The sequence below is a fragment of the Terrapene carolina genome, unplaced genomic scaffold, assembly GCF_002925995.2.
Source record: "Terrapene carolina triunguis isolate 2854851 unplaced genomic scaffold, T_m_triunguis-2.0 Scaffold130, whole genome shotgun sequence".
Classification (NCBI taxonomy): Eukaryota; Metazoa; Chordata; order Testudines; family Emydidae; genus Terrapene; species Terrapene triunguis.
In genome coordinates this window covers 15,754,274-15,771,760 of record NW_020664481.1, presented here as the reverse complement: position 1 = coordinate 15,771,760, position 17,487 = coordinate 15,754,274, and the positions used below count along the sequence as shown (strand labels likewise).

Genomic DNA, 17,487 nt, shown 5'->3' with positions numbered 1-17,487 from the left:
GGATTTAATTACTGTGCTTGTGTTCATTTACAGGAACCCTTTTGTGGTTCAAAGTCTTGTATGTAGTGGTTTCAATATACTGAAATCAATTACAAGAAATCAGACTAGAGTGATGCATTTTCTGCATATTGATTTCTGCCCAAGGTGAAACTTGTGACTTTAACAAAACATAAGTGATTCCTTTATTTTTTTCATCTTCGCACAGTCCCTTCAGGGGGTTTCTTAAATTTCTTTGTGATTGTCTTGTAAAAGTATGAGACTAGAATCCAAACAGAAATGGTACAGAGTAATTCCTATAATGTAAACTTAAATTACAGCTAGTTCATGTTCACATGGAATGAGCATACTCCATGCTTTTTTTGTTTATCTAGGCCAGAATTTTCAAAAGGACTCAGCGCCCAGAATCCGGTCCAGATTTTCAGAATAGCTCAGCATCCTCTTAGGTACCAAAATAAATGGCCAGATTTTTGGGGACCATCAAAGCTCACCACCTTCTACTCTGAGCACAAGCTGAATTTCTTTGACCTTGCCTTCTGTAACAAACATGTGGCAACGTGTAAGCAAAAGAAAACTTGTACAACATTGCAAAACAAAACAGTCCACACATTTCTCCCTTAGGGAGAACATGAGAGAAATAGCACAGATTTTAATCATGTTGCTTAATGCATTTCTGGAATGCACTCAGCGACGGAGTTCAATGCAAGAACCCGGATAGAATAGAATTTCAAAACAGCTCAGTGCTTATTGTGTGGTGGTCCTTGTTTTAATGAATCAAAATCAGTCCAAACACTTGAAATACCTTGAAATATTCTTTGCACCAAAAATTGAAAGTAGTTTGCTTACACTGTTACAGTTTCAGGTTTGCTTCAGTGTGATGAAAGATCAGTTTTGAGGCTACTCATGTGCCTTATTATAGGAAAACCTTTTGTTCTTAAGCTGTAAAGAACCTAGGAACTGAAACCATGGCTATATTGACCACAAATACATGAAGTGATTTTTTTATTCTTGTGAACTTATTTTCTGTTTGAGTTATAGGCAATACCAATAACCCTCTCCTCTTTGGAAAGAAGTAAATGGTTGGTTGAGTATGCACAAGAGAATAGATTTGATAAAAGCAGTGTCAATTCATATGAAATAAACTTAAGAGAGGTAAAACATCTCCTAGTTTCTAGGTTTTTAAAAAGTTACCCACTTTTTTAGTGCTGTTTCAGAGGGGAACAGATAGCCCCAACATATTTAAGAAATTAGATCCCTCCTTTAATTCAGAACAAGGCAGCAGATGTGACAATTTGTGGCTCCTTCCATAGATTTCAGAAATGACTTGTCTATTACAGAAAAGAAGTTAGTATACTCTTTAATTCAGTTGCTTTTGAAACAGTTTTCACTGCATAAAGTTTGACACCTGCAATTCACATTTCTTATGACAATATACATTTAACCTAGTTTGTTGGCAGTGCATTATCAATAGAACCTTTGAGGAAAAATAACTCTTTCCATTAACTTTGGTGGGTTTTGGATTAAGCCCATACTTCAGAGTGTTGGTGCTATGTTTATTCTGTTATTTCTGTTGCTAAAAACTGGTCCCTGGCTGCTGCAAACTCTGGTGCATTTGAATATACAGTTAGAGGTTTCTTCTTTTTATTATTCTTTTGTGTATAAAAGGAAGATGTCGGTAAGTGAGATGTTTATATTTAAAGAGAATTTTTAAATAGTTGGAGATTCTTGCTAGCATTGTTTAATGTAAACAGATTAGTGGCAAAGTCTATGCACAGGACCAAATCAAGCATTTTTTCAACTTTGCAATCTCCTGCCCTTGCGCTAGAACAATCCTTGAAACAATTTGAACAAGATTATCATATCTCTAACCTTTAAAGAGACCATATTCTATGTAGTCCACTGTATAGCTTTATAATGTGAGGATGAAATTTTTCAGGATTTATAAATAGTCTTCTAATACTCAAAATTCGGATGTCTTTTGCAATCAATACTGTAAGGCTGCAGTCCGGTTCTAGAAAGTTTAGACCTATGTAGGATAACTTAAAGCATTTGAATTCCAAGTTTTGAAAATGTATAATAGAAAAATCACTAGAGACCTCCATTGTGTATTAGATTTTTGAATTAGCAAACAAAATACTACGTCCCAAGACGTACCTTTGACAAAACAAGTGAACCATGTAGTTTCGTTTTGCTAGGTTGGTAGTGTTCTGGTAAGCATATTTGGAACCTCACTGTGCCAGGTAATCTCTGCTGAGAAACGGAGTATGACTGGGTTAGTTGTGTCAAAATTTTTGCAGAGTGAGAATTAAGATTCCAGTATGCTTTACTGAAAATCAGGCTCATTCTCTTTAGTATTGGATGCAATTGTGCAAAACACTTGTTTCAAAATGCAAATAAAATATCACCATCCTGCTAACTTGAAAAGGCTTGTGCATTTTTTCTAGGTTTCTGATATCAAAAATATCATCTGCTCAATTTTCACAAATATTGAGTTCCTGCAGAGCTAGTGAGGGGGAGCAGTCCTGCTTTATCACGTTTTTAAAATGGTCACTTGGTCTCATATTTCTCAGATAACTGATTTGTTTTTTTTGTTTTTTTTTTTTTAAAGGATAATTAACTATTTGATTTAAAAACTAAAATCTGTTTGTCCCAGGGCTTAAATTCGGCCGGAGCAGAGCTTTGGTAAATATTTCTGAGCCCTGGTGGCTCCTCTTCTTTCCCTGCTCCTCCTCTGGTGGGCCTGAAACCCAGAGACTAGAGCCCTGAACTGGAGGTTTTTAATAGCATGGGGGTTGGAGAAGCGACTTTGGGATAATCTAAGAATTTAAATCCTGGTTTGTCCCAAACTATTATCTATGTATATATAAAATTGGGGCTATGTTCTATACCAGTGGTTCTCAACCAGGGGCCATCAGTCCAGGGCCCCCCCGGGAAGCCGTGAGCAGAATTCATGGGGTCTGCCGAGCATGGCTGGCATTAGACTCGCTAGGGCCCAGGACAGAAAGACAAAGCCCCACCACACGGGACTGCAACCCAGTCCCCGAGCTCCACCATTTGCGGCTGAAGGTGAAGCCTGAGCAACTTAGCATTGTGGTGCCCCTTTTGGTGTGGAGCCCCAGGCAGTTACCCTACTTGCCACCCCCTAATGCAGGCCCTGGCTTTTCTATGCAGAAAAACAGTTGTGGCACAGCTGGGCCGTGGAGCTTTTATAGCATGTTGGGGGAGCCTCAGAAGGAAAAAGGTTGAGAACCCATGTTCTATACCATTTTAAACATATTGTAAAATATTAAAGGTACAGTGGAGTCTTGCACTCTGATTCCTATTTTCCCTTAACCCTTTAAGGTTAATTTCATGTGTATAAAACATACTTCAGTGCAAAGTAAGTGTGTGTGTGTGTGTGTGTAATAATGACCGTGGGTGAACACAAAAGATGAAGTCACTCCACAGTTCCCCTTCCATCAATTATGTTATCAGAACCTCTCCACTGAATTGCATCTCTGTATTCATTCCAGGGCCATCTACTGTTCTGTTATAGCCCATACACAATGAGAGTCCTAGCTCTGGAAAGATTACTATCTTGATGATTGTACTCTGAGTGTGCAGCCAGAGCCATCTGGTTTCATTGTCTTAAAGGGTGTGGGAGAAGCCTCTTGTCAGGTGCTTATTTTTTTTTTTCTCAAGCACTTTTCACAAAAATATTTAGATTTGCCAAAAGGCTACATATGTTATCAGAGAACATTCGGTTTTGGTCATGTCCTTGTATAAGTAACAACAAAGGCGGTCAGTAAGAAGTTGACACTGTCACTTGTCAGTCCAGGAGTTAAAATGTTATGTAGCAACTCTCTTGAAATGTCATCCTATAAAAGGTTGAAATGTCCTAAGGGTCAGGGAGAATGAAATAAGTTTTAGTTCATATAAAAACACGTGTTAGTGGAATCCAAACACCACTGTGCAAAAATTGTAAAAACTAAATTTTCTTTCAAAAACTGCATCTGAATTTGCTCTACAAACTAATGCAGAAACTCCTTCAGAAACTAAATAGACATCTGGATTTTCAAATGTACCCACTAAACTAGAGACGAGCCTGAGCCAAAATACTGGATCTGAAAACCTCCAATCTTTGGGGAAATTAAGATCTGTATCTGATCTTCACGATTCATTTCCCTTCTCTAAACTGCATAGGAGGTGAATTAACTGACTTGTATCTCGACGCTCTAGTAAGACTGTGGTTTGTTTCCTGGCATTGATTCTTGCTTGATATTGTAAATAGTAAAAGCTTTTCCTCTGCAAAAATACTTGTCAAAGAGCCATTTTGTTTTTCAGTCTCCACCGCCAATATTTTTCCCTCACACTCATTTCAGGAGCAGTGAAGAGAGTTGTTGAATAGGAAACAGAGTTGTGCAAGTGAGGAAGAGGGGAGAAGCAAGATTTTTTTTTTTTTTTTTAAATATAGATGCTCCTGTTTTAGTTTTGTTTCCTGTTCAGCTATCACGTTATGAGCCTTTTGAACTATCTTAACAATGTATTCCTGCCACCTATTGTGAACTTACGTTCTTAGTCTTAGTTTTCATGTTTTAACCTTCTAATTTATTTAAATTTTGAAGACATCCATATAACTTTTAGCCTAATATTAGACCTTCATTGATGTTGTCTTTTAAAAAAAGAGAGAGCCTTCACTACAAGTGATCAAAACCATAATTGATTTAAAAAAAAAAAAAGGCTTGAAAAGTTAGAAATACAAAAAGTTGTAATACGTAAGGACTGACAAATTGTCAGATCCTCAGCTGGTGTAAAATCCGCATAGTGGTGTAGTAGCTCTCCAGTCTAGCACCCCTTGCCAAGAGTCATGCCAGTCCCTCAGTGGTCCACCTCTTCTCATGGCTCGTCCTTTAGTTGCACCCCCTTCAGGCTGACAAAGTCTAGCATAAATCAATCAATAATACCCTGGTCCTTCCATCTAATCTGTCGCCCTTGGGTTTTGGAATCTTCTCTCAAAGTTTCTAGTAGTCCATATCTTAAGGGCTTCCCATCACCTTAGCGGTCGCTGGTAGGGGAACCCAGGTACATCCTCTACACTACACCCTCTTGCTGCCGCCTCCCTGGACTTCCTCCGATGAAGCCTGTCCCTGGGCTTTTCTCCTCACTCTGTGTAAGAGCTTCTTGTTCCTTACAGATCTCGCCACTCCGTATCATCAGGAGTGTAACTTCAGAGTTTTTCCTTGCAGCCCCTTTCTACTTCATGTGTCCTCTGTTTATAGCACCACCCAGCCCCTTCACAGGTGGGTTCCATCATTAATTAGGCCAGGCCCACATTAACCCTTTCACCACATGTGTGGGGTAGTCACCCTATCACAGTAGGCAATACAGGTTTTGCAAATTACAATCCTCTAAATTTTGGGTCAACCTTTTTTTTGACCAGTTGCACCTTGTTCGTGGTGCACAACAAAGCCCTAGCTTAGGGATGTCTGATTGCTAGGATAATCAAAATGGGTATAGGTTTCTTTAGAGCCCTTTCCTAATGTAATGGCACGTTCCAGCCTAGCTTACGCGTTCTGGTGGCTGTGCATTTCAGCAACCACAGCCAACTGACTGTAGACATGGAAGTGCTGCTTATACTGCATCACTACAGCCTGTTTCAAATTGCCCACATAGTACTGAATTAGCAAGGGGCTTTCTAGGAAAACCATGTTGCAGGTCTGTGATTACAATTTCTTAACCTCATAGGGCAATCACTTGCTCAGCCAGCCTTACACAGACCTCTTGAGAAATGCAAGTACACACCCGCAGGCTTACTTAGTTCCCAGATGTATGAACAAGCAAATCTCCATAACCAATGTCCTAGAAAGTGGTGTGAACATTATATTCAATTGTACAACTTCTACAGCTTGTCAGACTTTAGTTCATGAATCTGGGTGGAATTTTATAAGCTGTGTTTATACAGGTTAGATGATCAAAATGGTTCCTTCTGGCCTTAATATCTATGAATGAATGAATGAACCGCTTGCATATGTGGTCCAAAACAACATCCCTAAAGAATTTTACATCAGGGCTATTGAAGTCTGGTTAACAAGTTTATCAGGCGGGTGTCTGCATAGAAAGGGAAAGCCACTCCTGTTGCCCCAACTGGTTGAATGTCAGTTTCATCCAGTGTGTTCCTGAATGCTTTATCAGAATAATTCACTTCATATTCTGGCTCACCAGTGTTCTCTTTAGAGAAGGACCAGGGTCGCTGATGCTCAGTTCTGCAAAATCCTGCCTTTTCCCTTTGAGCCTGAAAAGGTTTTCCCCTCAATTAATCTAGCTGTTTGTTTCTGCAGGACCCCTCAACGCTTGTTTCTCTTGTGGTCTCAGGAGGGAAAAGCTTTGTAACTGTATGAAGTCACCTAGCAAAGGAACATTCCAAAGAGCAGCAGTTTTCCCTTGACTTCTGATTGTGACTTATTTTATTGTGCCGCCCTTCTTCGTAGCACCTGTATCAGTAAATGGAGATTAGGAAGTTGATATTTAAGTAAAATTCATTCATTTTAAGATAACTAAAAGCATTAAGGAAGCTTTAAATGTTAAATATGTGATTATTTCAGTGTACACCAGACTATGGTTCACTGTAGCTGTGATCATAGGGCAGGGGTCGGCAACCTCTGGCACGCGGCTCGCCAGGGTGCTTACCCTGGCGGGCCGGGCCAGTTTGTTTATCTGCCGCGTCCGCAGGTTTGGCCGATCATGGCTCCCACTGGGCGCAGTTCGCCGCTCCAGGCCAATGAGGGCTGCGGGAAGCGGCATAGGCCGAGGGATGTGCTGGCCGCGGCTTCCCGCCGCCCCCATTGGCCTGGAGCTGTGAACTGCAGCCAGTGGGAGCCGCAATCGGCCGAACCTGCGGACGCGGCAGGTAGACAAACTGGCCCGGCCCACCAGGGTAAGCACCCTGGAGAGCCGCGTGCCAGAGGTTGCCGACCCCTGTCATAGGTTCTTGGCAACTGCTGTTTCCCAGAGATAGACAGGCAGTGAGTGACAATATAACATAGGACCTCTTATCCTATGCTACACAGAAATTCTTTTCCCTAAGGGTTTATGGGTAAATATATTTTTCATTTTACCCATTAATCAAGCTATCTACAGACTTACGTTCAGATGCAGACCATTGAAGTCAGTGGGCTTTGGATCAAGCCTTTCTTTCTCCCCTCTCAAACGGTAATGCGTTGTAAATACTGACACATGAATGCTTGCAAGGAGGTGATGTTCACCATGTGATTATGAATACAATTTACCTGAATGGTTGCTGACAGATCCACAAAGGTATGTAGGCTCCTAACTTGAAATCCGTGGAAGCTAGGACCCTAAATACCTATGTGAATGTGGAACTTAATTTTTCTGTGGCTCAGTTTCCTGCCTATAAAATAAGGATGCATGTAAAGCACTCTTGATATATTCTGATGAAGGGCACTATAGAAGTTAGTGTAGCAGGTGGCCTAAAACTAAAATGCAAAAGCAGAACTTGGTTATACATAGTGACTTAGTTCAGTGTTTGGGGCTACATAGCTTTATGGTATTTTGTAAAGCTGCTAATGGTACTGGGGGCCAGAAATGCTGATCTGACCAAGGTGTGCTCAGCTTGAGGAGGAAGGGGAAAGTTGACTCTAAATGACTTTTCCACTTACCGAGTCCTGGGGCCCATTTGGCCCCTAACATAGCTGAGAGCAGCTCTCCCCTCTTGAAAAGCACAGAAAGATCTTTAACTTTTACCTGTATCATTACGATAGATCTAGATCAGAAATGGGCAGAAAAACATTGATTTGTCTCATCTGAAGTACAGCATTTCAACAGACTTCCTCTTCCCAAGCTACAAGTTACTGCCCTGAAATATCTGTGGTGGGTACAGGACTTAAACCCATGAGGTGAGTGCTATCAAATGAGTCATACTCAAAACCAGAAGATTTAACTTCAGAAAACTGACTTTCAGTTCTAATTCTCCTTAAGTTTTATAATGCATGACATTTTAAATTGTGTTATGCTTCCCTTATAAATGATAGTCACACCGTAGAGGCACCATATGAATGTAATTCAAGAAAGTGTTAATTATCCTTATCAATCCCTGTATTCATTTACCAGCCTTTCATTTATTATACTGACATTGACTTTGAGTCACTCTGACATGACACTTGCATGTGAATTTTTGAATGAGAGTACCTTTTTTTTCTTTTACTGTGGCTTCCTACGTAGATTTATACTACCATAGGACTGACACATTTTGAAATTACCGATCTGGCAACTGGTCTCTGACAGTGGCCAATACCAGAAGCTTCAGAGGAAGGTGCAAGAAACCCCAGAATGGACAATTTTATGTAATAACTTTGCCAGCAGAGGACTTTTTTCTTTTAATAACGCCCTCCACTGAGGGCATCTGAGATATGATTAAGTCACTTCATGTTCTGTGGGACTTCTCATTACCATTGGCTGCACAAAGAGCTACCATTGCAAAAAAACAAACAAAAAGAACCACTACCATCAGACACATGTCAGATGAGGGCACCTCTTTCAGAAATATAGCTTAACTCCTGAGATCCATGCATTCATGACTTTCAAGATTGACTATTTTATGCAATTTGCTATATTTAGAATGAAGCCCCATGGACTAATTGAGGTTTTTTTTTAGGACAACAATTAGCATCACAGGTCCCTGTGAAAACTTCACTGCGGTGCTCCATTCACTGCACTGACTCCCCATTTAGTGTAGAATCCAGTTCAAAGTAAGGACAGACATTGAAAGCTCTCCAGGGGTTTCTCGAGCTACCTGAGAAAGTATCCCCCTCCGTGACAGTGATTTACCACAACAGGTATGTCTACACTGCAGTTAGACATGTGCGGCAGACCCAACCCCGCTGGCTCAGGCTTAAGGGCCTTTTAATTACGGTGTAGATATTTGGGCTGCATCCTGAACCCAGATATCTACACTGCAGTTAAACAGCCCTTAAGCCTGAGCCCCATGAGTCTGAGTCAGCTGGCGTGGGCCAGCCAGGGGTATAGACATACCCAGTCAGGCAAAACAAGAGCGCCTACTAACTTCCTGCCTTCAGATCTAAATAGCAAACTCATCTGTTTGACCTAACTTTCCTACGATAGTATTCTTTAAGGCAATGCAAATTTAGCATATTTTCCTACCTTGGGGATTGAAAAGAGATCACTGCCTATATTAAGGCTTTGTCTTCATTATGCACCTTTTAATGACACCGCTGTGCCACTACAGCCGTGCTGCTAAAAGGCGCGCAGTGTAGCTGCTGTTTGTCGGCAGGAGAGAGCTCTCCTGCTGACAACAAACTTCGACCCGCAACGAGCGGCAGCAGCTTTGTCGTTTGTATAGGATTTTTTTCCTATATCTATGAATATTCTTATAGTCTATATCAATGTCTAACACTTTTTAACCTTATTGAACACTTGGCTTCAGTGGTATTTGTGGCAATGAGTTCTTGGAGAGTATCTTTTATCAGTTATTAAAGTTCCTTTGTGTGACTGAAGCATCATTGTAATTCTTCTGTAAAATGTAAAAAGAGCTGATGTTAGCAGTTTAGATCCTTAAGAGCCATTATTGGCTTACAGTGGCACAAGGCAGGTTAGTGCCTCTGCTTTATATATTGGATTGAATTAATAAAACCATATAGACTTTTTTTGCTTACATTACATGTTGATTTCTTTGCATATGGACCTTGTCTTTTTCTTTACACTACTCTGTGGAGAGTAGACTTAGAAAACCTTTTTTTGCCATTCCCTTTTTGGTCTTGATACTTTAATTTGGGCATGGTAGCAAAAACACTAAAATAAAAAATGACCAGTTTATGAATAGATGTTTGTAAGTTGCAGGGGCTTCATGTTCCTGGGATGTTGTACTGTTGAAGTTGAGACTACATTCACCATACTGGCAGCCTACATTCTCCATCAGAAGTATAGGCAGCCATGTATTAAGTTATAAAAAGATAGCAGCTGATGTCAAGGCCTATTCAGCAGGGAGCTATTTCAGATCACTGTACTAATTTGGGGCAAGTAGTTGTAAAATATAACTCATCACGCAATATAGTCTGTACAGCATACTCAGAGATTGCTGCTAAATCTATGGGGAGGAGTAGGAAAGGAGGGGAAGGAATTGAATGCTTGCAGTTGGCAGGCCACTTTGGACAAAAACATTCCTATGATTTAGCACTTCTCTGTATACCTAAGGTTACTTCTCTGCAAAATCATAGAGTACCAGTCTGATTTGGTCCAAATTCGAAGGGCCAGATCCTCAGCTGGCATAAACTGATGTTTACTCTGCTGATGTCAGGGAGCTACACCAGTTTAACCAGCTGAGGATATGATCCTAAAAATGTAAATTTCTTAATGTAAAATTTAGTTTAATTTGATTAACCAAATAATCAGTGTCTCAAATTCAACCCTAGTGGAAAGAGATGAATTTGCCCTAATATCTTTAGTATTTTTGGATGGCCTTTGAGCCATGCTAAACTGTACATTTTACACACATAAAAGATATCTGTGTTGGGACTCCTTAAATTTCATTGTAATAGCTAAATCTGAATTCTGCAGTGAGTGCATTTCCTGCAGTTTTCATTCAGATTTTGTTCCAGCGTGGTTGGGGGGAGCAGAGAAATCTACCATGGTCCTGGTAACAACATTCATACAGGTTGTACTCTTATGCAGCATACAATATGCATGTCTGCCCGATTTCTGTAAATAAGGGTTTATGTTTAAGTTGGGCAGTATTTTGCTTCTTTATTTCTTCTGAGTTTCTCTCAGAGGCTTGAGCTGTTAGACACATCTAAAAAAAGGCTGGAGGAAGAGCTGGATGGTTCTGTCAGCAGTAGCTTGGGGAATGGCATCCTTGCTTTTACATAGAGTATGCACGGAGTACAAAGAACCCCTTTTGTCATTTGCAGCTCCAGAACAGCTTGCTGATGACTCGAGATAAGGATCCAAATTAACTTAACTAGACATGACTGCAGTTTTGGGCTGTTAATACAGACTTATGAAATGGTGATGTGTAGAATACTAAATGACAGCTGGATTGTTACAGATAGCCATTTCTAACCATCTTTCTTAGTGAACTCTTTAATGTGTAGCTGAGTGCGATGAATAACTTAGTGGAAATATTTATGTAATGCTATATTCTTTACAATTCTGTACATCAGGTAAAATATGTTAGACGTGCTTTTAGACGAAGTGTTGCAGTACTTCCTTTGTGAAAAGCTGATAGCATATTAGCATAGCCAACAATGAGTCAGTGTCTTGCACTCCAAGAAATAATCTTACCTCAGTATTTAATCTAAAACTGAAAACATTTGTTCTAAACAGTTGCTGTCCAAAACCCTCAAGCAAATTAAAATGCCATGATAAGCAGACACTTGCAGGTGACTACAAAATAAAATAAAATCAACAACCCCTCCCTCACAGACACACTGAACTGTAAGTTTTTCTTGCAAACTGCGGGCAGGTTTAAATTTCTTAATTTCTTTTGTTCTAGGATATCAGGCATGAAGCCAGTGACTTTCCATGTAAAGTGGCCAAACATCCCAGAAACAAAAACCGAAACAGGTACAGAGATGTCAGCCCCTGTAAGTATCCTTTCTTCACAATTATTTGTAACAGTCTCCTGACCTCTAAGAATTTGTCTCCCGAAGGCATTTGGTTGTATATTTTGAATGGATGGCTATACATCCATGACTGAAATCTTGTCATTAATATACTTAATGACATAAGATATATCACAATACACCATAGTATGGTATGTTATGGGATTACACTTCAGCAGTATGCAGTAGCTGCAGTATTCATGGACAGAAGTCTTTGCGGGAAAGCAGTTGTCTCATGGTCAAATCCCTGGGGACAGAGAAGAATAGGTAGGATAGCACAAATCTATCAATATTAAATGTACAGTTATCCTCTCCATTACTGTAAATACATGTGTGTAATATAATGTGTATAGCATGCTACCAGTTAATATAGGATGTTTGTAGCTGTACAGAGACGGGAGGAATCTTGCCAAAACAATATAATTGGAAGTTAGTTTGAGAGGAAAAAAGGAAGCAAAGAAACCAGCCAAGCTAGCTTTTAACTTAGTCTCTTCAGAAACTCTGGTCTCCTTGTTTTCCTAATATATAAAGTTTCATTAACAGATATTCAGCCCTCTAAGTCTCTTCTCCCTGCACAGAGTGGGTCATGATTAGGGCTTCTGATTTTCAGTCTTAACTGATAAACACTGAGAAAACACCCTCATTCAAAAAATGCAATCAGCGTTTATTGGATAAACACCAGAAATGGTTACTTGTATGCAGGAGCTTGTCTACACAGACTGGTAATGTGGATTACACGGGTGTAAATACGAAAGCGCACTAATTTCTTGCACAATAATTGATCCAGCTGGTGTTCATTAGAGGTTCTAGTACACTTTAGCATATTGCTGTTTGAAAGAGTACTATGTTAAAATACACTCGGGAACATTGCAAAGAGATTACTCATTATAGTATATACTGTTTTGAGTAATGTATAGAAGGCCCCCAAAAACTCCAACTTGGACATTTACAAAATTCAAATGATATCATTTAATTTTTCAGGGTTTATTTTAATAAACCCAATATACCAGAAACCCTAATCATGATGCACCTTTGTGACGTCTTTCCCCTCATCCCAAGTGTATATTAATTATGTCCTCTGTTTTGCGAGACAAGGTGGGTGAGGCAATATATTTTATTGGACCAGCTTCTGTTGGTGAGAGAGACCAGCTTTTGAGCTACACAAAGCTCTTCTTCAGGTCTGGGAAATGTACTCTGTGTCACAGCTACATACGAGGTGGAACAGGTTGTTTAGCATAAGTAATTAACACTGCGTAGAAGAAACGTAAAGAACAGTAGCGGTGTATGCTGCAATCATAGGATTCCTGTACATATTGCAACTGAACAGATATTTCCAGATTAATGGCTAAAATTCAGTTGAGCCTTTCAAGAAATTCAATAGGAACTAAAATGTTGCACATAGCTTTGCTTACTGATCAGTTTCAGGAGTCTTATTTTTTTCTTGCTGACAATTGTTGATTTTGTTTTACTTTAGATGGTATTGCTTCCAATAAGTTTGGTTTTCCTGTAAAATGTGGAAATTCTTATGCATTGGGAGAATCATAAATACTGCAAGCTTTGGAACGAACAGAAGTGCAGTAAAATAAGCATCAAGTAATTTTTGTTCAGTAGGTGGGGTAGATAGATTAGGGAAAATTTTCAGTTGAATGTAGGACCTATAAAGAGAGGTTAAGGTTTCCATTTGGTGATTATCCTGCTAATACAGGCAACTTTGTTCAAATTTATCTTTTATCCAGATTTTAAGGAACTGATTTTCACAAAGACCTGCAAAAATATGCATACAGTTGTGTAATTAGTTTGTACATGCTAATTGCATGTACAAGCAGTAGCTTGATATATAAATCTGTGTGCATAATTATCCAGTTTGCACATACAATTGTGATCATTGCATGTGCAAAATACTCCACACTTCACAACTTTTTTTAATTGGGCCCTAATTGTGTTATAACAATAAAATAGTACTAATTATTGTCTGTTCCCAGTACAGCAAGTACAAAGAACTTTTCATTCAGAAACCATCCTTTATTGTTACTATTTCACTTTTTGTTCTTTTAGAAAGTTACATTTTTGGTCCTAGCATTTGATGAAATTGGCCATGGATCATAACATATGCATGAAGGCATTAACCTGTGTTTTCTGATTGTCTGTGCTACAGTTGACCACAGTCGAATTAAGCTAACCAAAGGTGACAATGACTATATCAATGCCAGCTTGATAAAAATGGAAGAGGCCCAAAGGAGCTACATCCTTACCCAGGTAACTACTGGAAAAAAAAACCCTGCAAAATAGCTGATTGATAGGGTAAAATGATTCTTTCTCAAATCAACACCTCCAAGAGTTTTTGTTAAACATGATTTTTGCAAATATTGTATTGTCACTTGAACTGCATATCAGCACTGGCTCTAATAGTTCATTCTGACTTTCTTGTATTTTTAGTCTGTAACTTTTTTTATCCCCATCCACACTAGGAAAGTAGTGTGTAGTGTAACACATTTTTAAATACAAGTAAAATTTTGGCTCCACTGAAGTCTATTGAAATTTCACTATTGACTTTAATGGGACCAGGATTTGGCCTGACCTGTTTTCCTAGAGATTGCCTCAGTACAGTTTCCAGATCTGCCTTTGGATTAAATGAAGGCTCATTTGTTAGATAATAGTGCATCTGTCTCGCCACTTGAGAGACAGCATCCTTTAGATGTCAAACTTAAGTCTGTTGGACTCTAAACCCAGCTAGTGGTAAATCCTGATTATCCAGATCTCTTAAGGAACATCTGAAACATCAGGGTAAGTGGAGTTTGGCAGGAAATGAAACTTGTATCTCAAATCCAAAATCCACATAGTAACATGTCCATGTTTCTAATAAATCAGACAGTAGGCACACATACACAAAATCTCACAAATTAACTTCACATAACTAAAGTAATTGTTTTAACTTGAGAGTTCAGAAATTCCTCACAATTTAAGACTCCACCACCGTTATTACACCTCAAACTAATTTGTTTTTTATGCAAATACTTGGGACAGCCTCATTCATTAGGAAATGAAAAATCAGGTGCTCTGACCATTCTCTTTCAAAATCCTTTCATCAAGAGTTTGACATTTAGGCTATATTTGTCAGTTTGCCATCCCTTCGGCTAACTTGTCATGCTCCTTTACCCAACACTATTACGAGGAATATTAACTGTAAATGCCTATATTCTTAAGTGTAGTACCAGTTAATAGTCTGGTTTTGCAATACTTATGTTTGAAATTGCATCCTGCATATACAGGCTATCCTTTTTGTATTTGTTTTTTAAATGAATGTTTCACCGATGAAACTGGAAAATTACAAGCTAAAGAACAGCGTAGAGAGGGACGTTCTGCCAGTGGTGCAAACCTTTATTAGTACTATATTTGCGGGAGGATATCATAAGAACGGCCATCTGGGTCAGACCAAAGGTCCATCTAGCCAGTATCCTGTCTTCTGACCGTGGCTAAAGCCAGGTGCTTCACAGGGGAATGAACAGAACAGACAATCATCATGTGTTTGTTTAAAATTCATGGTGTTTTGAACGATCTAAATTAGTTGAAGCAGCTGGCATGGTAAATATTGTTGAAGACGTAGAATCTATAGAATGTTACTTACATAATCCTTGCCAATGTTGAAAGAGAGTCTAAATATAGTTGAATGGATGAAATTTACCTCTGAGCATAGGCCAGCGCAAAATCTATGCAGAAGTCCAATTAAGCCCTATTATCAGTGCTGGCTCTGTGAATTTCACCCATTAAGACAGCTTCACACGTATAGAAAATAATGCAAATCTGAATACCAAGGATTTGGAAGTGTATTGTGTAAACAGTTGATATTAAGCAGTCCATGACTGTTAAACTGATTTGGACTGAAACTGTATAAAGATACACAAAGGATTTTCCTTTTGTCATCTGTATACTCATAGTTATAAAATATAGTTATACTTTTAAGGACTATTAAAATCCTCAGTCCTCAAACAGCAGCACATTCCTGGACGTGTGACTCTAGTAAAAGATCCTTCCTATAACTTTTAATATAGCTGCCTCAACACAGCAATGTAATTCTCCACTAGCTGAGGTTTAAAAGTGTGTAGTTTATCCGCTGAGTAGGCTATATCACCAACGTACTATTTACAAGTAGTGAGAAGTCTCACCTTCTAGTTTAAACCTTCTTCAGGTCAGGCTGTTGGGAGCTATTTTCTCTTGTAAGTTTCATTTAAAAATAGAGAGGCAGGAAAAGTGTAGAAAAACAGATTTGAGAGATTTTTTTTTTAATATAAAAAATAGCACGATTGAGTTACATTTCCTGTGAATCTAAACTTCTGCATCTTTGTATGTAATCAGACTGAATTATACCTTGCTAGCATGACTTGTTAGTTGCTAACTCTAAGCCTGTGCCAGAATTCTTGTTTGCCTTTAATGTTGTGTAGACAATGAGATTTATGGTTCAGTTCCCTGGGAACAGTTGTCTGTAATGTTTGTAAAAAAAACCACTATGCTTATTAGATGACAGTAAACTGGGATTAATATTTTTTAGCAGAAGTCAAGAGCATCTTGTTTTCAGAAAATCAGCACCAATCTGTAGTACAGAAGTAGACTTTTATTTTAGAAAACATGAGTTAGGATCTGTGATGTCCTAGGAAATGAGGAAAAACGATTGTGGATACAGATCTACTTGTTTTATTATTCAGGGCAAGGAAGTAAGAGGTACACTTAGCTGATAGCTTATATCAGTTCTAACCCAGTATTTCTTTAATCAGTTTAAAATGAGGCCACTGAGAATCTAGTTATTCTTTTCAAGGACCATGCCACATTATTTTGTCTTTGAGCCATGTGAGAAATCACAGCTGCACAATTTTGTTAGTCTAGGTTATCAAAAAACAAACCAAAAAACAACAACCTAAGAGGATGGGTGGTGGTGGCATATCTCCCCACTACATAGATTAACTAACAGAGAGATTAGGGGTAAAGGAAAATCTTGACACACAAGAGAAGGTGCTTTGAAAGTAGATGGCTTTGGGATCTAATGAAGAGGACTACCCTTAAAAAACAATTGATAGAGGAGCTATTAAAGAAGACTAATAAATTTTGTATAGTGTTTGAGCAGTCCAAAATAGTTGGCTCATTATTTTGACTGACCATTGTTTGCTAGGCGTCAGTCAGTAACTTTGGCACATTATTACTAGCAAGTTCTTTATTACCTGTAATATGTACTTACTGTCAATCACGGTGGCCCCAGTTCTGCAAACTACTTACTCTTAAATCCTGTTGACTGGGTCAGAGTGAGATTTATTTCCCCCATTAGATTCCTTTTTTGCCCTTTCTGAGCAAATTCTTTGTTTTTTTCACTCCCAGTTCCCTTCTTGCAAATACTCTTCCTATTTTCTGTGGGGAAACTTAAGCTGGTGACTTCATAGTTGAAAAATGGAACTTAAAGCTATTGTATTGCCTTTCAGACGCTTAAAATGAGACGTTACTTGCATGCATTAGGCTGTAAAGTTAGGGTACAGTGCTCTAATCTATTTCCACAGAAAATATTGCTTGCTTTAGAAGATTCTCTGTCTTTGCAGGGTCCTCTGCCAAATACTTGTGGTCACTTTTGGGAGATGGTTTGGGAACAGAAAAGCCGTGGTGTTGTCATGCTCAACAGAGTGATGGAAAAAGGATCAGTAAGTATATGAGTGTTTTTTAGCTGTGTGTATTTAAAAACAAATAAATAACCAAAACATAATGGTAGCAGAAAGATGCATGTACAGAATTTTGTCCAACAAAGCATATCTAAGATTCAGAAGCTGAGTATCTGAAAATGGATCTTGGTTAACTCTGAGGGATATGTGGAAATTATCCAGTTCAGAATAGCAGATTGTAA

The 17,487-nt window shown here is 38.9% G+C and overlaps 1 protein-coding gene across 2 annotated transcripts in view; it reads left to right on the top strand.

The window, feature by feature from the left end:
- PTPN1 (protein tyrosine phosphatase non-receptor type 1) overlaps nucleotides 1-17,487 on the top strand; it is a 57,887-nt gene that overhangs the window by 26,375 nt on the left and 14,025 nt on the right. Inside the window, exons 2-5 of one of the 2 annotated variants that reach the window (XM_026652773.1) lie at nucleotides 7,755-7,889; nucleotides 11,501-11,591; nucleotides 13,765-13,865; nucleotides 17,189-17,287. In XM_026652773.1, the coding sequence (XP_026508558.1) occupies nucleotides 13,830-13,865; nucleotides 17,189-17,287 (135 nt within the window). In that variant the 5' untranslated portion in view covers nucleotides 7,755-7,889; nucleotides 11,501-11,591; nucleotides 13,765-13,829. The remainder of the gene's footprint in view (nucleotides 1-7,754; nucleotides 7,890-11,500; nucleotides 11,592-13,764; nucleotides 13,866-17,188; nucleotides 17,288-17,487) is intronic. The other variant, XM_026652772.1, reaches the window with a different exon arrangement.